General features: G+C 40.5%; 1 protein-coding gene across 1 annotated transcript in view; it reads right to left on the bottom strand.

Annotated features, from left to right (window-relative positions):
• Positions 1-331: 331 nt before the first annotated feature.
• The window catches only part of LOC144529545 (voltage-gated potassium channel KCNC1-like), a 106,087-nt gene continuing 82,749 nt past the window's right edge, over positions 332-23,669 (bottom strand). Inside the window, exon 5 of the mRNA XM_078268676.1 lies at positions 332-483. Within this exon, the coding sequence (XP_078124802.1) occupies positions 332-483 (152 nt within the window). The remainder of the gene's footprint in view (positions 484-23,669) is intronic.

The raw sequence follows: 23,669 nt of genomic DNA, 5'->3' as shown, positions 1-23,669 counted from the left end.
GTTAGTGTGTGTTTGTGTATTTTAAAATACATTTGCTTAAGCGTCAATGTCAGCTTGATCAGTAAGATTTAGCTATTTTGTGGGTTTAAAATAGGAACCTCTAGTGTCTAGAAGAGCTCTAATTCCTTCTTGCTGTTCCAATCTAGAGGAAAACATGTGAGTAATGGTAATGAAAGAGCAGCTGGGATGAATCAAATGTCCACGAGACACTCCTTTCATGTTGATGATTTTTGTTTCTTTGCATGTTCCCCAGAAGAAGAAAAAAACATTTTATATTTTATTGTTGCTGTTGTTGTTGACATTTTGTTGTTTGTGTTTCCTGTCAGCTATGCTACAAGATGGAGGGAATGGGGGAGTGGCATCGCCTGAGGCCAGGCGGCTCGAAGGGTTCAAAGGTGGAGTTGGTGATAGGGGTGAGGCGCAGTGGGGCGCCCGTCATCCCAGAGATATTATTGAGGCTGCGTGACTTCTCATAACCCGTGGCTACATGAAGATGACAAGCACAGGTAAAAGGGCAAAGGTTAGAGTGGAGTTATGAAGGGCCATTTATATTAGCAAATGAAACAGTCAGCATGAATGTTTTCATGATATGGTAAAAAGTTGTAATGTAAGGAATGTGTGGTATTGCATGGAAATGCATTTTTAATACAGAAAATAAAATTATAATATGTTAATTTATGTTATGTTATGACAGCATTGCACATCAGAATTGTAAATATAAACCATTTGTTACAGTTACAAGCATTTGTAAATGAAACAAAGTTGAAAAAAGAGATAACTCAAAACCAAACCAGCCCAAACCAAACCAAGTAAAATATTTTAGACCAAAGGAGGAAGTAAGAAAAAGACAGACAGATGGACGGAAAGACAAACAGATGGACAGACAGACAGAGACAGGACAAAACAGGAATATTGGTTACGAAAATCAGCTATCAGTTGCCACAATATCCCCTAGACACCTAGAGGTGGCGCTCTGTAGCACCGACATGAACTGTGTAGGGGAGGGAGGATGCATTAGTCCAGTGGAAGTACACAAACCCCTTTGATCGGAATGCATCCCATAAGATTTTTATACTTGTACATCCACTGGACTACCTGCTCTGGGATTCCCAAAAGCACATCAGTGGTGGTACACTGTTAAGGAACATGAAACACAACCATAATGATTTTTGGGAAACTCAGAGCAACTCAAATGGCTAAATAATCTGGAGCTGAGCACAGTTAGAAATACACACAATCCTCCAAGTTAACTCTCCAATATTAACAAACTTCACTTCACTGAAGACATTTTAATTTCAGAGTCCAGGTGTTTTAGCCAGTCTACCAGTAAGAACAGCAGGCTGCTGTTCCAGGGGAACAGCCAGTTAGACAGAAAGACAGACTCTTCATAGTCAGGGTCGAGTATGTGTTTCTCTTCATTTAAGTGGTCAAATTGTTTAAAAGTTGACAGCCATGCTAGCTCTGTGAGGCTGTATGTGGCCACAGCAGTGCTTTGAGCTAACATCAGCACGCTTAGCAGGTATAATGTTTACCATGTTCACCATCTTCATTTAGTGTGTTAGCATGCTAACATTTGCAAGTTAGCACTAAACACAAAGTATAGCTGAAGCTGATGGGAATTTTTTGGTCAGGTTGAAGTACCAGGAAGTGGTCGAGTCCGGCGACATTTCAACATGTTGGGTGGATTTTAATCTTGAAGAATGTGGTGACACTTTACTTCGATATATGACTCAATCTGCATGAATTTTTTTGAATTTTCAATAAGAGTCTGAAGTCTGGAGTGGTGCTGGTCTGGAGAGAGTCTCTCTGAAGTTAACCTGGCTCTGATGCATGCACCTTACAGAAGCAGGATTTGGGATTTACTCCCACCTGCAATCAACTTAACTTGTTTCTCTTTAAGAGTCGTTCAAAAAAACCGATTTGTTCGTGAATCTAACATTTAAAAAAGATATTGGTCTGGCTGATGAATTGGTGCAGAATTATTTATATTTAATTAAAATAAAGACATAAAACTCTGAAACAGCCCAAGAAATACTTGAGAAAGAAAGGGATTTTCTTATTCCTGAATTCCATTCATCCAAAAGTCAAAAAGCAGGCCTCCTTTTAAAATCAGAGAAAGCTCAATGTAAATGCAAAGAGTAGGAGCTCCCAAAAGGGGTGTGATGGGCTCAAAGAGTGAATAAGCAAATTAATTGGTTTTAAGAATCTGTTCTGTTTACATTTTTTACATGGGCATCATTAAGAGAATATACAACAATCTTCTCCGTAGCTAATATAAATGCTTCCAAGTTTCCCTATAATTATAGAAATGACAAGTCTAAATTAAGAAAGAATGCTAATAATCATAATCATTTTAAAACTGTAAATCCAAAGGAAACTGGAATTATTGCCCTTTATTCCCCCACCTGCCTCTGGGTTAACGTCCACTGATTTTATTTCTGTCAGGGATTTGAACCGTCACAAGCGAATACTTGTAAATGAAGTTGGGAAGTCAGTTAGTCAGAAAGGTTATCAGGGCTGGATTTCCTGGAAAAAAAAAACTTTTTATTTTAATGATTGATTTGACCTTGGTAAGATTTATATTATTTATATTAATTGATTTATTAGATTTTGATGGAATAAGACGGATGACTGGTTTGCTAAAGTGCTTCTAGAGAACCCAGCAACACATAGACCATCGAACAGATACAATGGAGTCAATTAATAGGTGTCTTATGGTGCTTTCATGCCTACTTCATGTGGTCCTGACTTTCAGACAGTTCAGTTTGATCCAAACCAAAACTTTCAGGTGTGAAACCTCCCCCGGACCACGGTCCAGGCCAAAGACCAAAAGAGGTAATCTCGGTTCGGATCAAGCTGAACCATGGTCCGGTTCATTTCTAGTATGAAAGCATTTTTTGGATGGTTCAGACTTTGAAACCAAATAGGCTACAGACTTTGTGATATAAGACTGGGGAAGCTCCTTTAAGGAATAGCTCAGTGCTTAGTGTGTACATGAGAGAGAGTGTGACGGTGAATGCGCTCATTGAGCGAGACCGCTCAGGGTCATTAGCTATGAACTATTAGAAAACAGACGTTATCGTCATCCACCTATATAAAGTACATATAAAGCAAATTTTGTAAAGGTGTAGGGCAATTTATTTTCCAGGGAAAACCGTCAGGGGTACTTGGGTTAGCCTTTAGCCTAGCACAAATACGGGCTTTTTGCCGTGTTTACATTCATTCTCATAGAATTGCCGGAATATAACAGCATGCCATCTAAATGAAATTAATGATTAGTACTTATACAGGTTACTGTGTGAAGCTGCGGTGCATGCCTGTGATCGCCTGGTGAGGGGCTGGACAAAGAGGGGACGTGGGAGAGAGCTGCAGGAAGCGGTCTCACTCTACTTCAAATACTTTCCCACAGCTTTAAGGGGAACTACTGATTTTACACATCAATCAATCGTGTGTTTTCAGGTTTTGGGCAGTACTACTGCATATTATAAAAGTTATATGATGTCTTTAGTGTCTCCAGAGGAAGATGTGTGGAGTTTGATTAATGTCCTCAAGTGATGTCACTTGAGTCAGAGGCTTAAGGCTAGAGGCTAGCTGGGCACACAGAAACTTCAGTATTTATTCATGGACACACTGCACTAGACAACTTTGCTCCGATCCCCAAAACCTCCCTGACCTGTTGCTTAGGCTTTGAAATCAGACAGAACCAGTATAGACACTCAGACAGAACCAATATAGACACTTGCCTCAAGGTACCTGTCCAGAGAGAGCATCATTTCCACGCTTCACATTCATTGTAAACAGCTGGCAATGCATTCTGGTAGCATTGAGTTACCTGCCCCTTAATTGCATTTGCCTCTATAGTTGTGGACCAGGCTACTTAAAGCATAACTCTCGCCAAAATGCAACCTAGAGTCTTTTTGTGAATGTACCCGAGTCAAACTTTCATTTAAAAGCATATTTAGGATGGAAACATCACTTTTAAGATTTATCGTATTCTCGTTTTTCGGTCAAATGGCCTTTTGAATGGGAGTCCTAGGGGCACTTTTATGCTAGCCTCAAAATAGCTATTTTTAAAACACTAAGAAGGCTCAACACAACATGAAACTTTGCTTAAAGTATGACCAGGGTCTCTACACATGAACTCGAGCATTGAGAACCTTGTTTGTGTTCACAGAGTTTACTAAAAAGAAAGGTTTTGAGCAACTCACTGTAGCTGTTGTTCTTCCGGTCTATCGAGCAAGTCAAAAATAGTCGTGGGAGGATAGTAAAGATGGAAAGCTCCTAAAGCTTAGCTCCATATAAATGCACGGATGATTGTTGTTTTGTCGTTAGTGAAAAACAATATTGACCTTGTAGTTGAAAAAGGAGCCTCATATAAGAATGACATTTCCTCCTATGGAGTCCGTTCATTCACATTCGGAGATCGCCTATTTTTGACTGGGAAAATGGCGGATAGCGTAAACAACAACTGCTAACGTGAGTTGCTCAAAACCTTTCTTTTTAGTAAACTCTGTGTACACAAATAATGTTCTCAATTCTCGAGTTCATGTGTAGAGACCCTGGTCATACTTTGAGCAAAGTTTCATGTTGTGTCGAGCCTTCTTAGTGTTTTAAAAATAGCTATTTTGAGGCTAGCATAAAAGTGCCCCTAGGACTCCCATTCAAAAGGCCATTTGACCGAAAAAACGAAGATACGGTAAATCTTAAAAGTGACGCTTCCGTCCTAAATATGCTTTTAAACTAAAGTTTGACCCAGGTACATTCACAAAAAGACCCTAGGTTGCATTTTGGCGAGAGTTACTCTTTAAGCAAATCAAAAGGGCGACTCGCCGCATCTCGAAACTCCCGAAAATCTTCTAAACTGACGGTTGTCGATCTAAAATGAAGACAGATACAGTTTTCAGAAACACTTTTCATTGAACTATTTTGGTAAAATAAGCGAAAGCCACCATGTTGGTCTGTTTTGAAATCCATGAGTGAAAGCGTTAGTCCAATCAGGTGCAGCCACCGCATTTTTTGAAGGGTGAAGCCTGTTTGTTTGTTTTTGTCAGTGGTCACTGAAGAGAAATTGATACTTGCTGGCATGGGACACACACACACACACACACACACACACACACACACTAAGGGTGTCACAATTTCGTTGATGCTGCCAGGCCACCATGTCACGTCCGGTTGGCTTGCCAAGCGGAAAACACGTGTTGAAGTGCTGCGAGTCAACCTCCTCTAACGTAGCTACAGCCATTCAAAAGATAGCATGGCAACTGCAGATGCAGGAGACTTGAATCCCCTCCTCTTTCACTGAAGTCGCCGGTGTGGAAGTATTTTGGATTTCCAGTGAGTTATGTTGACAATATTTGCGTTGTCAACATAAAGCCACAGTTTGCAAGCAGAGGTGTGTTACAACACGCAGCATATGCACCTGACTGGGAAAGATACCGCTACACTTGTTACTGTAAGTAGGCTACAATAAAACCTAGTAAATACCATAGACTGTATATAGAATGGACCAAAAGATCCCGTTGCTCTGGACGGAGACCAGTGAAGGATATTAGAAGCACTTTTCCGGTGAGCGCTGAGCGTTACTGCGCAGCCTCCAACTGAGAGACACAACGTAAATGTGACGTGAGCAACCTGTCTGAAAGTTGGAAGTCTTCTGGTAGCTGTGCCAAGAGAAATCTCAATCATTCCAAATATTGCAGAGACGGAGAGCGTAGGTATATGCAAGGAGATAACATAGGCACAGGCTAATTATTGCTAACTAAAATGCTAGTTAACATTAGTAATTAAACTTAAACAGCTAATGTAAGTCGAAACTGCCTGCAAGCTTCTCCTGTACTATATGGTAATTCCTCTATTATGCGACAGTAAGTCCCGTGGTTATGACACAATCGTTAGCCTATTTTTACAAAAACGTCTACTACAGAGCCATAACGTGAGATACAAGGTAATGGAGCCTTTTATACATTGTCGTGTTTCTTTAGAAATAAACAATGGACAAATAAAGTCTTTAAACGCTTCAGATGTAAAGTTATTCACTGTCAAAGTGACGTCAAAATGAATGGCAGTCAATGAAATGCTAACGGTGGGTGAATGCTTGTTAGCATCAAAATGGCGCCATAGGAGCTACACGTTGTGAGGTGAAGCTTACCCCCTTGGTAAATACGTATCAATACCCACTCATCTGTCTACAGGAATACACATGTAGGCCCAGACACGCTGTTTACACAAACACAGCTCTACTCTACTCTAAATAGCGAATTTTGACAAACAAGCTAAAACAAAAGCTGTCGGTTTATAGTCTAACTGTTTATCTTAGTTTGCCACAAATCTTGAATAGGAGATGGGCTTGATTCAGTCATTCATTTCAGGGGGGATTTTTATTTTTCAGTTTTATATATCAAAGCTCCTGGTCCAGTTCATTTTAGGACACAAAATGGCAGTATTGAAAATCCCCATGAAAATGTTATTGATCATTTTGACAATAGGTCCAGCCTTGTTCTTAGCATACGCTTAAGTTCACCAAACACTACACTAAAATCATAGTATGATTCTAGAATATCATTCTGAAATGAATGACCAACGCCTTTGTGTGCATTACAGCTTCATATACTGTATCCTTGTGGTATGTGTGTATTTGTGCATGTTTACTATGTAACAGCACGCATTCTGCTCTGTTTAAATAGCTGTGTTTGCAACGTCAAGTCCTGTAACCACAGGAATAAATCAGCAGCACTGCGGCTCTTAGCTGATTGGGACACACACACACACACACACACACACACACACACACACACACACACACACACACACACACACACACATACAAAGAGCTGCAGCAGTGTTAGATTGAATGGGATCAATAACCTACAGCTTCTAACATACAGCAGCAATTTATAGTGACCTGTAATCCCTGATCAGGACTGCTATCATCAGACATCTTGCATATGATTCTGTATTAGAGCACAGATCTGCCTGATCAACATGTCCTATGAATAAATAAACACACATTTATGATCACATTGTTGATAAGCACTTACATGTCTCAGTGCTTAAATGCAGGGACTGTTTCTAGTGTGGCTCTCGCTGTATGAAAAGTGGAGCTGAAAGGTGCTCAGCATCTGTAATGAGTGCCTCACTGCAGTTTGCTCTGCAGCAGATGCAGCATGAGGCAGCTTCAGCTATGATGTGCCACTTAATGTGCCTGGTACCGTGCTCATGGCCTTTGAAGCTACTTCATCTTGTATTATCCTGCTGATTTAATTGATGAATAATTTAGCTATCTTCATTGACCAAATGGCTTTAATAATTTACTGCACCTATAGGAACCCTGTGTTACAGTGAGGTGATTACTTTTTCAGGAAAGAATACATTATAATTTATCCGTTGCACCCGCTCTTGAAAATTGGCCTTAAACGTACAATATGTAACTTTCTGCAGCTAGGGGTCTCTCAACCAAAATAATGGATTGTAAACACAGACGTTGGGAAGTTGCGTGGAATTATGGTTATTATGAGTTTTTATTGCTGAACACTATCGTTGATTAGAATGCATCTGTTCACGGACGAGTTTACACATTCAAGTTAGTTAGTAACGTTTATTCATGTCATGCTAATAAAATAGCTGCAGTTTCCCCAACATAATTACGTTTTTCTTGATTCAATCTATATTGGTAGCTAGCTGACCAGTTAGCTAGTGAGACAGGGCTAACGTTAGCAGGTTTTAGCTAAAAGCACACTATCACAGTATATTTGACATGCCAATGTCTCCATTTGGATTTTACTGGGCAGACGGGGTTTGTTGTAATGCTAGATAGCTACTCAACGAGGCTGAGAGACGAGCGTGGGTGGGGACTGCAGGGGAAATCTCGAGGACGGCGAGCATGTTTGATTGCCGTTGCCAGCAGCAGGAGAACATCTCCCAGCTGCCCGATCTTCCCCTTCACTTTTCTGTAATCTTAACTATTCGTTTTGGTGCTTAATCCACCTTTTGTCGGGTTAATTTAGCTAGCTAACTGTAAAGACAGCTAAACGCGAAGGGGGGGAGAAATTCAGCAGGGAGGAGATTTTTGGTACAAACACCGGTAGCTAACATTATGGATGGCCGATGTTGTGACTAGGATGCCTGGGTCTGCTATTCTCTGTTTCCCGACGCTTCATTAAACTGCCGTTAGCGCCGTAAGCACATGGCACCGGTCTGGGGCTAACGGTAACAAGCTATTGCTACATGTCCCGGCTGTGTTGTCAGCTATCATCCCGAATGAAGTCTCTTTGTGCCGGGGGAGTGAGGCAGGCAGACTAAATTAGCATTATATTAATCATCTATCTATACAGCTAACATTAACGTTACTAGTGAACTTATTCGTGGGTTAGCGCAGTGCTGCTTTTATCCATGATCAAAACAATCATACTACTAATAACTTTAAGAGCGTGTTGAACGATATTGTACCCTATAATGTTATCCACCAAGCATTAGCTAGCATTAACATTAGCTACTTGTCAACCAGCACATAACAACATAACAATTAACATAACATTAAGCTGGATTAATATCGATATGTATCAATAAATAAGGTTTCTGCTGTATTACTGTGCTGCAAAGTGGCATGTAATTAATCACAAAATGATGCCTTTTGGCAGAAAAATTTATACTACTATTTTTTTCTGTAACATTGTATGATTTACAATTACTCTCGAATGTAGCATCTGGGTGCCCGTGTTTTGACGGAAGTTACAAGTAACTAGATGACGCCACTGAGACATGACGTGTCTGAAAATAAAATAACAGATTTCTCTGGGTTTGCCATTTGATGGAAACATTTGGGATGGTGTAACTACACAACTCAAAAAAATATATAACATATGTATGGTCATTTTTAGACATTTTAAGGCAGAAAAGTTACATATTGTACCTTTAAGTGGAGTATGGAAAAGGAATATGGTCGACATATCTAACACTTTATTGAATTGCGGTTTAATAATGATGTAATCTGGGAACATTTCACAATATAATTCACAAAAACAAACTACTATACCTCAGACTACAAAATGCAATACCTGCATGGATTGGTAGGTAAGTTTAATATATTGCTTGTCCCCCTAAAAATATTTTTTGGAAGTTATTTTACAATCAACAAATTTAACAATCTACAGTGAGTAACCTTCTGTTCATGGACGGGTTTCCAAGCAATGTTCAAGAGATCTACTTGCACATGCAGGGTAGAGAACAGACCAGAATGACTGGGAGTTTATGAGGAAATCAACATGGGGAGTTGTTTTGGTGCTTTAAACTGCATGAATCACAAAGTAATGGGTGCAAAATTATCCCAAGAAAGAAACCTTGCTATGAGTGCACAGTTAGCCGTTAGCTCCAGCGAGCTGCACTGAGTCTTGCACTGAAGAAACAGCTGTGGATTTAGCATTTCCTGACAGTCCATAGGCTGCTGTAGCCTACTGATATACCTACTTTCCTCTGACTGGTAGCTCTGTGTCGATGTTTATTTGTCCCACTTGCTTATAGACACCTTTGCTCTGTTAGATCCTGGCTGCCCTTCACATCATCATGACTGAGCTTTGGTCTCAGCTGTCTGGAGAAACCCAGGTCCCCCGTTGTATTATATGAGTTGCTGCTTCATATTGACTCATACATCATGTAGCTGGTTTCATTTTCTCAAATAATGAGATCAGGTGCTTATTGTTGAACCCTGTCACTTCAGGCCATCAACACTCAGATGACACACTGCTCTCATCTAGTGGTGGGCGGATCGATCTAAATCTCGATAATATCGATACCAACGTTGGTATTGATATTGATCAATACCAGTGTAATAAGATTGATACTTTAGTTTCAGTTTCTTTCCGATATGCACTGCTGCGGTTTTATCAGCGGTGTCTGTGTAAGTGCTGCTGCTTTCAAGTGCTGCTCCTGTCACAGTGCGGAGCAGGCACACTTTGCTCCTCCTACCCCCTCTTGTGATTTGATGTTGTACGTGACTCAGCAGCGCCAGGCAAACAAGCAAGCTACCAGCCAGGCCCGACAGCAGCCAGCAGCACACACACACAAGCAGGACAGGCTATATTTTCAGGCCGAAAATGAAACAAAGGCAAGCTGTATAATTTGTAAAAAGGCTGTAAGATACTGTGGTAACACAACAAATGTATGCAAGCATATGAAAATTCCGTCCTGGTTTTAACTTATTAATAATCCAATGGAAAAATCATGAAACACTTAAAGGTCATGAAAATTCAATCAGATTTAGCAATTTGATGAGGCATCCACCGCATTACAGTTTTTGCCGATTGCTTACACACTGAAATCAAAAGTATTACACAATTATCAAAAGCCAAGGACTCAAGGAGCAAAACATTGGCCCAGATGTGCACCACTATAAGCACAATGTGAGCCTCACACTTTTTGCAAAACACTACACAGTGATTTGCAAAACACTAAACACACTTCTATACTTTAGACACAGAAGTATATCATAATGTCACTTCCTTGCAATTCCAAAGCACTGACTGTCATATTACCACACCTATGAGCCAATTTACCTTAACTGAACAGCTTCGACGACAACGAAAACACGCTTGCAGCTTTGGGCCGGCAAGTCGCCGGCCTCGGCGTCAGGAAGTATCGATGTAACAAATTGCTTCACAGCACTGACCACATACACGGCACTACACATCCCCATCCAGGAACCGGCTAGCTATAAGAACAAGGTAGCGATGGAGTTTTTCACACTGTCGTCATGGCTGAGCCAAAGCTAGGAAAGCATTGTCGGAGGAACAGAGAAAGAGGAAATGGCAGACTGACCGAGTCAGACACGAGCAGTGTGTAACTGGTTCAAACAGAATTAAAGCTGCAAGCAGCGTTGGATGGGCCCTCGCGCCTCTGCACGCGTCAGGGTTACTGGCGGTCGCCGCTCCTTGCATTTGCACTCAGACAATGCAAATCGTCACCAATGTTCAATGATACTTCACACAAGACTCTACATCATACAGTTCATTAGCTGTGAAAGGGGGCGTGGCTAAAGCATAGGGGTCGGGGCAAACCCTTACTAATAAAAAAGGAAGTCTCTGCTGAGTTCATTGATACCTCACATAGGACTCTACCTTAAACGGGTCACCAGTTATGAAAGGGGGCGTGGCTTAAGCAAAGGGGGGCGGGACAAACCATCACCAATGAATAAGGAACTATCTGCTGAGTTCAATGATACCTCACACAAGGGTCTACCTTAAACGGTTAAAATGTTGTGAAAGGGGGCGTGGTTTAAGCATAGGGCGGGTTAAACCATCACCAATGAAGTAGGAACTCTCTGCTGAGTTCAATGACACCTCACACAAGACTACGGGGGGCGCTGGAAGCAATATTTTGGAAAGGAGGGCGTTGAGGTGCCCTTGGGGGGCGTTTGAAAGCTTAAAAGTTTAAACCAAAGATTCACAATAACAATACATGTTTACACTTTAAACTACTTGCAAAAAACAGGGGTCTGCAACATTAAAACCTGCCAGTTTACAGCACTGCGACTGGACGAGACAGTGATCATAACGTTTCCCTTCTGTGCTTCTGTCAGCTTTATTTAGCGCAGCTCCCCACTGCCTTCAGGGAAACTGGACGTCAGAGCATCATCTTAAATGAGCGTTGTACTTCAACGTGAAGCTGTGCTCAGATAAATAAATAAAAAGCAATCGCCGCAGGGTGGTGCGACGTCCAGTTGTGTTCTTTAAACCCCAATGTAGCACAAGTAGACTTTATATTTCACAGTAACAGTTTTTCGTCAGATCGTTTATAAAACACAAGGTTTCCTACTGCACCTGAAGGCAACTTCATTTCACGGAGAAAGAGAGAAAGAAAAGAGAGGTGCGAGAGATATCGACTGTGCTGTGTTGTTTTGCAAACATTTAGCTGTTCCACAAACTCCCGGGCAGTTCAGGGCTTGTGTTGGTGTTTTAAAACTTTCTTGTGGAAGCGATAGAGGCAGTGATGTAACTGTTGGTAAATGTACTGTACGGGATTCTCACACCTCCTCAAAACGCGATATGGGGTTGCTCCAAATGTTTTTTTCTGCTATTTAATCGCAAGACAGGCGATAGCAAACCTATACTCTTCTAAGCATCAACAAAGGGCTCTCACTAACTTTCAAAGGTTGTAAACTTATTTCAATTTGGCAGTAAATCCTTCTGCTTTTACCCCTTGACAAGTGCAGCTTGTTTTCCGTTGGAACAATTCGATTATAGATTTAGATTTGAATGAAAAATAGATCTGAATGTTAAATTGCTAGCTGTTTCTGATTGGCTAATGTTAGTGTTTGCCATTAGTCACAAACTAATAAGTATGTTGTTTGTCATTTAATGATATGATCTTTTGATTATGTTTGATAACAATAGTAACAACAGTAAAAAGGCCTAATACCTGGATAATGGATAGGGGGTGCTGGCACAAAAAAGGCTGAGAACCACTGATGTAGACTGTAGTTACAGCCACTTTCTCATTCATCGCTAAACACTCAAAATGGCCGCTACGCCACGCCCACACCATTTGGTGAAAAGTTTTTCTTTTAATAACTTTTCATCTTTAAGGTGTTGAGATGGTATAGACCAAATTTGAAGTCCATTGGATAAAATCTCTAGGAGGAGTTCGTTAAAGTATAGCAACTTGACTTTTAGGCCTACTTCCTGTTTCCATTAGGGGACGCTATGACTTTGAGTCAATTTTGTCCGGTAAATGTCCTCAGAGTTAGAGTCTTATGAATCATGAAAAGTTTCGAGCCAATTGGACAATGTACACTTGAGTTACACCCACTTCCTGTTTCAATGGCGAAACGCACAAAATGGCCGCCCGCCACAGCCATGCCCTATGACGAAAAGTTTTTCTTTTAATAACTTTTTATCTCTAAGGTCTTAAGATGGCACAGATCAGGGGACTTCCGGTGCACCTTTACAATGGCGGCAGCATAAAAAGTGAGCTCCCCGACTTAAACTTTTGAACGCCCTGTTCACTTGACAAAAAGCAACTTGCATACAGGTTATAAATATAAATCGGAAAGGGCGAAGAGTATGCCGAGAGGAAAATTAGGAAGAAAGTCTCAAAAACCCGAGGTACACGCCAGTGGAAGCGAAGACGAAGACACGTTAGCATCAGAGCTAACAGATCAGGGCGAGGAGGCCACTCAAAACATGGCGGGCCTGGAGAAGATACTTTGTGAACTGCGAGATTTCCGCCGTGAAAATTCAGACATTCTAAAAGAAATTAAGGAAGACATTAAAGTGGAAAATAACAGAATTGATAATGCTGAGGGGTGGCTATTGGAAGCCGAGGGGTGTTTGTAGTGTATTGAGGATGCTACACTTGAACTCCTGGAGCTACAGAAATGGTTTGAGAACGGACTGGTGGATCCAGAGGGACGCTTGCGGAGGGAAAACGTCAGGATTCACGGGGTGGCCACGTCGATGATTGATTTTATTGAGAATCTCCTGAGAGAAAACTTGGAGTTGCCTCCATCACTTCACCTCCAGATCGAGAGAGCCCACCGGGCGCTTGTGTCACGGCCCCCACCGGACTCCCCACCGAGGTCCATCGTGGTAAGTTCTTCATGAGTTTTAGAAGCAAAGAAGAGCTAGTAAAGATAGCATGGCAGAAAAGAGGTTTGTGTACGGGGAGAAGAAGGTGTTTCTGGACCATGACTACGCTCCGGAGAACCCGGATTTAAACAAAAACTGCAAACCGTTAAGAGGATCTAGGACAAAGTCAGATGGACTTTGGATTTAAGGACAAGGTGTGAATAGTTTCTGTGTACTCGGATTATGATCTGCTCATGATTAAGGTGAGAAATGGGCATCTATTAATTTGAGTTGTGTTGGGTTACTTATCTATGCTCATTTTAAAAGGGTGATTTCCTCTACATATTTTATCAAAAGTCGGGGAGGCTTTTATTTTGTTTTATTTTTATTTTATTTTATTTTTGTTTAGTTTTTTTCCTTTTGTTTTTCCGGTTCGTTTTTTCTTTGAGCTGTTGGTCACATGGACAAAGCGACCACAGCACAGAGGGCCCACTTCCCCTAGGGGGAAGGAGACATCCCTCAGAGCGGACTTATCATCAGGACTCAGATAGGATCGAAACGCAGACCCCACGCAAGGAAGTTTTCTGGTTAATCACTAGTTCATCAGTGATTAGTTTTGTTTATGTATCTTTAATGTTTAGGGCAGTTTGCCAATTTTGTGGCATAAGGGGTAAGCATAGGACGGAGGAGACGGAAAATCAGCGAATATGGCAACCCAGAAAAGATTATTAAAGATAACATCATATAATGTAAATGGGATACTCAACCCAATTAATTAAAAGATACTAGGTAAAATGAAGAAAGAGGGAGTGGCTCTGCTGCAGGAGACCCACATGTCAGAGAGGGAGCATGAACAGCTTAAAAGAAATGGATTTAATCAAGTATTGTCTTCATCCTATAGAACAGGTCATAGGAGGGGAGTGGCAGGGGAAAACCACTTTTGAAAAACTTTCAGAAACATCAGACAAACAGGGAAGGTTTATATTAATTAAGGGGAGGTTAGAGGGAGAATTGGTCACTATTCTCAATGTATATGCGCCCCCAGGGTCAGACTGGATATTTTACAGGCAAATGTTTGATTTGATGACATCAGAGGGGGAAGGCATTTTGACTTGGGGAGGAGACCTAAATCTCAGAATAAACCCACAACTCGTCTGTTCGGGCATTGGGATACAGAAGTAGAGCTTGCCAACTCCCGCTGCCTCAACAGAACCAGATCCATTCTCAACGATACTGCCCACCACCTGTTCAACCTGGTTCCCTCTGGCAGGCGCTATAGGTCAATGAAAGCACGCACCGCCAGACTAACAAACGCTTTCTCCCCTGGGCCATACGTACACTGAACAAACAATAACCCTGTGCAATAATGGCCATTTCCCACCCCAACCCATCTCCCATCCCCTGTCATGACCAACCACACTACCTCTGGACATTACTTCATCTGCGAACTTTTCTTCTCTTCTTATGCTGAAACCTGCTGCTATCTGTGCGGGACGGTGTGTGTTGTCTGGGAGGGATGGGAGGGTGTCAGTCAAGTGTGGGTGGGTGAGTGTGTGTGGGAGAGAGAAAAGAGAGAGTGAAATGTATGTAGGCGATGGGGGGTGTTTGTTACATATTTTAGATATTTTACTAATTATTTATCTTTTTAAAAGCACTGATCTGGAGCGGCACTTTGAATTTCATTGTTTTAATACACTGTATTCATGCAATGACAAATAAAGCTTGATTTGATTTGATTTGATTTGATTTGTGTGTGCCAACACATTGCCATTCAAAATGCTAAACTTAAATTTCCTACTATCCATTCTAACTGTTTGCATTGGCAAACACATGTTGCACAATTGTTTAATTAGCAATCAGAGCTTTAGCAATAAAGGGGCCGCAGGTGAGCTCTTGTTTTGGCCAACAGGAGAGAGAGGCAAAAGGATTGTGAGTACAGTAAGAGAACAAGAAAGAGGAAGAGCAAGACCAAGATGAGCTATAATCTTTAATGCGATTCAGGCCACTTTGATCTAGCAATGAGGGAGGCTGGGGAGAGAGAACAAATAAACCTGTTCAGGTTCATAGTAATGTCTATGACCGCCATCCCCATACACCTCTTCTGCAGAAGCTTTTTTCAGGGCTGAATTCGCCATAGGTGAAACTCTCTGTGTTGCTTGACCAGGTAGAATATGGTCTACAACAGGGGTCTTCATCGTATATAATATTTTTGATTCATTTTAGGTCTTTTTAATTTTTGAAAAAAAATTACAAAACATAACAATAATTTAGAGGCCCCCCTGCATTGACTCTGAGGTCACAGAACCCCTGTTGAAGATCCCTAGTCTACAATGTTGATGAGATGCTGTGGCCAGACTGAAACAGAAGACAGGATGCTGCCTAATTCTTTCCTAAGAAGCCTAAGCCCTTCTTTATTTATTTATTTTTTTCTCTTTTTTTACTGTATACAGTATGTTTTGTATTACTATTTGTTCTGTATGTAGAACATTTCACACATTTAGCTTTATGTTTGATGGGATGTATACAATATTTAGGGGGAAAATAAACATTTCTGTTTATATTTCATTATATTTGTGTGTTTTAAATTTGAGTATAAAAACATTACGCAAAAATATTTTAAAACATTACATATTTTATTTTATTGACACGTAGTAGGAGTAACACTGATGATGCAAAAGGCATAAGTCTCCTGATAACAAATAGTGTTTTTCATTTATAATAGTGTTTTACATTGAGCACATCAGTGTTCACTTGGTTCTTAGAAATGTCTATTTATATGATGGTGTGCATTTGAACACAAAATGACATTTTGAGGAGACAATATTTTTTTAAGGCAGAGTTTTGCCTTTTGTGTGTTTTTGGATTTATGTGTAGAGTTCTGAGAATATGAGGTATGCTTTCAGGAAACATTTGTAAACAATTGAGAACAACTGTAAAATCTTTCTTAATCAAATCATGACTTTATTCTTGAAATCTCTGACTCTTGAAGTCAATGTTTTGAATGTGCAGAAAGTTTTGAACATGAGCAGAAATCTTGCAGAAACACATATGAGCTGCTAAAATCCAGGGGTTTATAAATTAATTAAAAAATAATTAATGTATTATTGATGTGAAATGGTGCCACATACACATTTAAAGCAGGTACTACTACTTGTGTTGTCCCTAATGTTGAAACAAAACCTACCCTTTTTTTTTTTCTCTCTCTCTCGCTCTCTCTCTCTCTCTCTCTCTCTCTTGTATGTGCTCTTTTGCATTTTGTTTGTTTTAAGAGCTGCGCTGAGGCAAATTCCTACCAACTGTGTTGACATGGCAGTAAAGTATTGAATTGAACAGGCTACATATATTTCTCTCTGGAGTATAGGGAGCATGTCAAAAATGAAAAGGCAAGCAAAGAGGAAGTTAATATAGCTACTGTACTAGTTGTTGTAGTCATTTTCTCAAGAGTTTAAACTAAGCCCATATACCTATTAAACTAAGCTAGCTTGATACTATTTAACTTTTCTCTCTTCGGTCCCCCTACAGGTTGTCTCATTGGAACTACAGCCGTGCGTGTCTTTGGTAGTTTAAGACCAACGCAGTTGTCAATTTCCCGTCCAGCGACACGTCGCTTAAATAGCAAATGCACCTGCGCCCATGGGTATGCTGCTCTTACAGGGAGGTGTGATCAGGTGAATTCTTGGCGTGTTGCTATCTTGAGGAAGCAGGAAGCGATCGCGCCATTGACCAACAAAAAACTGGTCTAAAGTCAATTTCATTGTTATTTTAACAGCGAATTAGTAAAATGTGCCTAGGCTCGTGCACAGCTTGTGCACACTATGCTTGTTACACAAACAGGGAAGCGCAGCAGCACACAAACATGCAAAAGATTACAAATAAAAATATTACGGTGCAAATCCGCCATCATAATAGCAATGCGCCAAGGTCCAAACGCACCTGGCTTTTAAAGGGAATGGGAAATGACACTCTGATTGGTTTATTGCATGTTACGCCCCAAAACACACCTATGAATTAATGAAGACACTAAGTACAACCACCTTGAACCATGCGCCCAGCGCACAGACCATTTTTTCCACCATCAAACTAGCAAAAGTGGATTTGGACACGCCCTAAACATACCTGCACCATGCGCTTCACGCCGTGCGCTTATATCGTTAAAATAGGGCCCTCTGTCTCCAGAACAGTTCTCTGTTTTAAAAGCTTTGATTACTGAAGCAAGAAGCTAAGCGAGTGCTCACAGTGTAGCAGCATATCTTTTGGCTGTGCTGTGATAGCGACATGTTGTACATACCTCCACTCAGTCAGACTTTAGTAACACAACGCAGGGGGAGAGACTGAGGAGGATAGCCTGAGGATGGGATGGATACACCAGTGTTAGTATGGGATGGGGAGACAGGTAGGAGGGAAAGGGAGGGAAAGGAAGAAGGAACAAGGGTTGATGGGAAAAGGACGAAAAGGAGGGAGAGGAGGTAGCAGCAGAGGGGAGAGTGAATGGGATAGAATGAGCTATTGTATCTTCACACCACGAGAGACTCCAAGGCTCTGAGGACATACAAATTGTAAAGCCCTTTTGAGGCAAATCTGTGATATTGGGTTATATATTGACTTGGGAAACTCCGTTATTTATTTCTTCTGTGTCTCTGCAGAGGAAGGAAGTAAATTAATACTCAAATATAATTGCTAAATCAACTTATCATAGTTAGTTAGTCATACAGATGTTATATAAAAGTTCTAAAGGGAATCAGTTGTTTAGTATATTGTATTATTACTGTACTGCAGTGGTTTGCAAAGTGGGGCCCAGGGATCCCCATGGGTCCTTGTGAGGGTTCCAAGGGGTCCCCAGCAAAAAGAGGAATCATACATTTTCTCTATAATTCCATCTTTAAGTAACACAATGACATAATGTATGACTATTTTGGTCATTGATTTCATACAATTTCTAAAATAAATAATCTAAAAGCAAGAATCTTATTAAATGGGGGTCAGTGGTCTGTGCCAGTTTAGGGGTCCTTGATGTGAAAAAGTTTGGCAATCACTGCTGTACAGTATACTGTAGGGGGTGTCAAACTTACGATATGAATTACATTATAAAATGTAAAGGCCAGCATCACTATCTAATTTAAATTTGCATCAATAGTTACAGATCTAATGATTGCATTTGACACATCAAACTTTAATTTGTTAAAGGATAAGGCTAGTGTTAAGCTATACTTTTTACTGCCAATAACAGTCAACAAATAACATTAAAAGACCAAAACCAACAATGAGAGAGATGGTGTATTTGTTCTACATAGGTGGGTCAGTGGTCTGGCGTGACTTTTCCACTCGGAGGGGCTACAATCCTTTAGGTATCTCCATGTATTTTAAACATTAGTACTTTGAAAGTATTTCTCATGTCACAGAAATCACTAAGAGTAAATGTTGTGTTTCAGATGTTATTATCATAGTGTCAGTGATGTGTCTGTGTTTGTGCTTTAGTGAGTATTTGTGGGAGCAGGTAGAAATTTGTGGAATTGAATCAAAACGAGCTACAGTGTGTTTGTGTGTGTGTGTGTGTGTGTGTGTGTGTGTGTGTATGTGTGTGTGTGTGTGTGTGTGTGTGTGTGTGTGTGTGTGTGTGTGTGTGTGTGTGTGTGTGTGTGTGTGTGTGTGTGTGTGTGTGTGTGTGTGTGTGTGTGTGTGTGTGTGTGTGTGTGTGTTTATAAAGGAACATGTCACCCAGTGCAGTGTGGCTCATTGACGTGTTTTTAACAATAGAGCTCCATGGAACATGGCACACATCCTTGTTAATAGGATCAGTTCATTGTTGGTTTGGCATTTGTTGACAATAAGAAACATAAAATACCACCAGACGTTTTAAATTGAATACTTATTCAGACTATCTGGAGAAAGAAAAACAGTATAAACCATATAAAGTCTCTTTTTGTCAGTTACTCTAACTGCCATTATCTTCTCAAGTTGATGGCCACATGTTTACAAGCAGTTTTAAGAATCATCAATCATTATACTTCCAAAAATGTCAAATATTACTGTGATTGAGAGGAAAATGTGCTTAAATTGTAATCACACGTATTCATATAAAGTTATATCTATGATCTGTGATCAATGAATTCATGAGATTCCTCCAGAAAAAAGGAGAATGGACGAACATGTGAGAATGGAGGGTGATGAAAAGGGTGGGGGTGGATAGAGGAGTGCAGGGAGGCCAAGGAAGACGATGGGAAAGGGGAGAGCGGGAGTAAGAAAGAGGAAGGGAAAGGCTTGATGATGAGGAGGGATACACAGAAGTGAACAACCAGGGCAAATATTATCCCAACAACAATCTGCATGCAAAATATATATCAACATGTGTTTCAACTTACAGAAAAATGCTCTTACGTTTAGCTATTTGGAAATAATTTATTCCATATATATAATTTTTTTTTTTACTTAAAAAAACACACACACAAATTACACACAAATATGCGCATGAAATTTAATTGTATCATTGGAACCACATGTGGATTTTAGATTGTCAAAAAATAATATTTGCATCAAATACAGACATATAAAAATGCAGTATGACATTACCAACACATTGAACTTTAGGATTAAAAGGTACGTACATACATACATACATACATACATACATACATACATACATACATACACAACGTGTATGTACACAACGTGAATGTATGTGACATACACACACACACACACACACACACACACACACACACATATACACACACTGAGTAACACAGGAAAATTAAATAAAAAAAGAATATATAGAAAGTTTCATTGCTATGTCATATGAACTTAAAGGCACAAAATATAACAGTATGAACAGTATGAATACACAAACCATGAAAAACCTTATAGTTATGCAGAGAGAGGTGCACATGCAGAAGGATATCGCAGATGAACAGATTATGCCATGCATGATCTAATAATAAAAAAGGTCCTGTTACTACATTAGTGAGACTTAGGGCAATATTTCATTAAATGAAAAACATGGCAAAGTTATGACATGATACTAAGATGTGGAAGGAAGGACAGAAAATGAATGAATATGAGTTAAGAAAACGACATAAAGTCTAACCAGTTCTTAACTTGACTAAAACAATGAGTGCAGAGGTCTACGGTGGCTGAGGGAGCTCAACACAGACAACTTACTGTAAGAAAGCACGAGCAAACACTAAACACAAACACATGAAGAAAACAAACCCGCAGACATTAGCTTAATCCTTCACCCACCACGATAACAATTTAACATGTTTAAGAGACTCTTTACTAGACTTTTTAAGTGTAAAAGGAGTCAGCTGGAAACATTCAAAAATCAGCTGCAGTCACATTTTAGTTTCAACTCATGGAGCTAAAGTTAGCTTAAAGGTGATCTATTATATAGCATTTTCAGGTTCATACTTGAATTTTGTGAGAACATGTTTACAAGCTATAATGTTCAAAAAATATTATTTTTCTCATACTGCCCATGGCTGCTGCACCTGTATTCACCCTCTGTAGGAGACGCTCTCAGTGGTGTAGTCTATGTGATACGCAGGTATACGGCGTTTACCCACTAGGAAAAGTCAAGGATTTCCGTATACCCACTTACAAAAGTGCGATGATACGTAACAACATCGTTGTGACATTACGTTCTCACTTTCATTCATAAATTCACCCCGTCTGTGTTGTGTTTGGATCTTTGGGGCTTCCGTGGCCGTGCCCTGGAACTGATGCGACGTCACTTAAAGTTACTAAGCAACAACAAGTTGTTTGGCGGTCATTCTTTGCGCTGTCTTTCCTTTCTCTACTAGCTAGGTAGAGTCATAGCCATTCTCTATCACTCTGGGTAGAGTTTGAACAAAGTTTTAAAGTAATGAAACGTAAACAGACCCAAAAAACACTACAGTGTTTTCAAAAGTCCGTCCCTGAAGCTACTGCCGTGTCGGGTGACACTGCAGCTGCCACAGATCATGATGACCCGATGGTTAACGTTACCGTTACAGAAAACCAGCCCAAAAATTCGACCGCAATGTTACTGTTACCTGGTAAGTGAGAGTAGCTTATATGATATTGTGTGTGTGTGTGTGTGTGTGTGTGTGTGTGTGTGTGTGTGTGTGTGTGTGCGTGTGTCTGTGTGTCTGTGTGCCTGTGTGCCTGTGTGTCTGTGTATGTGTGTGTGTGTGTGTGTGTGTGTGTGTGTGTTTGTCAGACACAAACAAAATATAATGTTCATATTTCCTTGTTTCAGATGATGAGGGAGATGGTGAGAACTCCTGGCCAGCATTGTGAACTGAAAGTCAGGCTAGGGAGTTTAAAAACAGGCATCCTTGGTTAGAGTGGAGGGACAGAAAGTTAGGTAAATATCAGCACACATGCAAAGCTGATTTAAGCAATGGAAATTCATAAGGTCAATGACTGCAAATGAAAGTAAATTCATGGTCATCTTAAATGTGCATTACTTGACACAATTAAATTACTATATTGTAATGTTAGTTATCAATGGTCAGATATTAACTAAAATAGAAAGAGTGGAGCTTTTTTCTCCTTTCGTCTGCTTTTTATGCATTTGTTAGCCATGGAGTTGAAGATTGTAAACAGTTTATTAAATACTTTTGAGTAAATTTAGGCCCTGTTCAGCAGATGTTATTGCTAATAGATACAAAACTTGTATGATGATGGTAATTATTAGTCATGGTTTTGTTTACTTCCAGGTTGTGCGCTCTGCAGCGCAACAAAATCAACCACCATCCTAGCTGAAAAAGGACTATCCATATCTGAGGAGTGGGTGCACTTTAAGATCCAGTCATCAAGTGCAAACAGATCACTCAATGGTGTTTTTTGTCCTCAACGGCTCCTTCCAGGCAGCGCTGTGACCGCTGCCTCCAAGGAACCTAACCCTAACCTTAACCCTAACCAGTGCCTAATCCTAGAGCCGTTGGGGGCAAAAAACACCGATAAACAAACAGATCCACAGCTCTGTCCTCTTTTAGGAACAAAATCAGAAGACATGAGACATCGAGGGCACACGAAATAGCCCAGGAGCTCACTGAAAAGGGTAGGCAGGATGTACTTGGAACTTTGGTGAAAACTATGTCAGAGACTGTGTTGGCAGAGACAGATGCTGTATTCAGAAAAGCATACTACCTGGCAAAGATGAAACGACCTTTCACTGACCACGACAATCTTATTGAGCTTCAGCAACAAAATGGTGTTAACATGGGCATATAGTCTCCACTCGAGGTACAGTTCCACAAAAATTTTGGAACACCAACCCAGTCTCACGGCAGTTCGTGTAAATGTCACGTTATTTTTAATCTATTGATACGTGTTCACGGGGACATTTTCATCCACCACCCCGACCAACCTCCCTACGCGGATTTTTGGCTTTTTATACTACTCCCTACCATTTTCGTGCTGTGACCACGAAATATGCTTCCCATTGAAATACATTACTTCACATTTTCGTGCTGGCCACCACGTAAAAAAGAGAAAAACATCCCTGTGAACACGTATCAATGGATTAAAAATAACGTGACATTTACACGAACTGCCATGAGACCGGGCTGGGAACACATAGCAAAAGAGATGCAGAAAAAAATAGTTAACAGTATTGTGTCATCTCCAAGCAAATTGTCTGTTCTCATTGACGAGGCTACATCTCTCAGCCACAAATCTGCCATGATTGTAAATGTTAAAGCCTCAGTAAATGGAGCTACTCCTGAATTTGTGTTCCTAGAGCTGGTTGAGCTGGAGATCCAAAGGGCAGAGGGTATAGAAGAAGCTCTACTTAACTGTCTAGACACTGCAGGCTTCAGTGAAGAGTGGCTTCAAAAAAAGTGGGTCTCATTTGTTTTTGATGGAGCCAGTGTCATGTTAGGCAAGAACTCTGGTGTGGCAACCAGGCTCACTGCAAGGTACCCTAACCTCTTCACATGGCACTGCATGAACCACCGTTTGGAATTGGCTGTATCTGATGCTGTGGATGAGGTTCAGGCAGTGAATCACTTCAAAGCCTTCATGGGGAAGATCCACAACCTGTACAGTCAGTCTAATAAAAATTCACGGGAGCTTATGGAAGCAGCGCAAGAAGTGGGTTCACAAGTCTTGAAAATTGGCAGAGTTTTA

Source organism: Sander vitreus, chromosome 15 (assembly GCF_031162955.1).
Source record: "Sander vitreus isolate 19-12246 chromosome 15, sanVit1, whole genome shotgun sequence".
NCBI lineage: Eukaryota > Metazoa > Chordata > Actinopteri > Perciformes > Percidae > Sander > Sander vitreus.
This window is presented reverse-complemented; position numbering and strand designations above follow the sequence as displayed.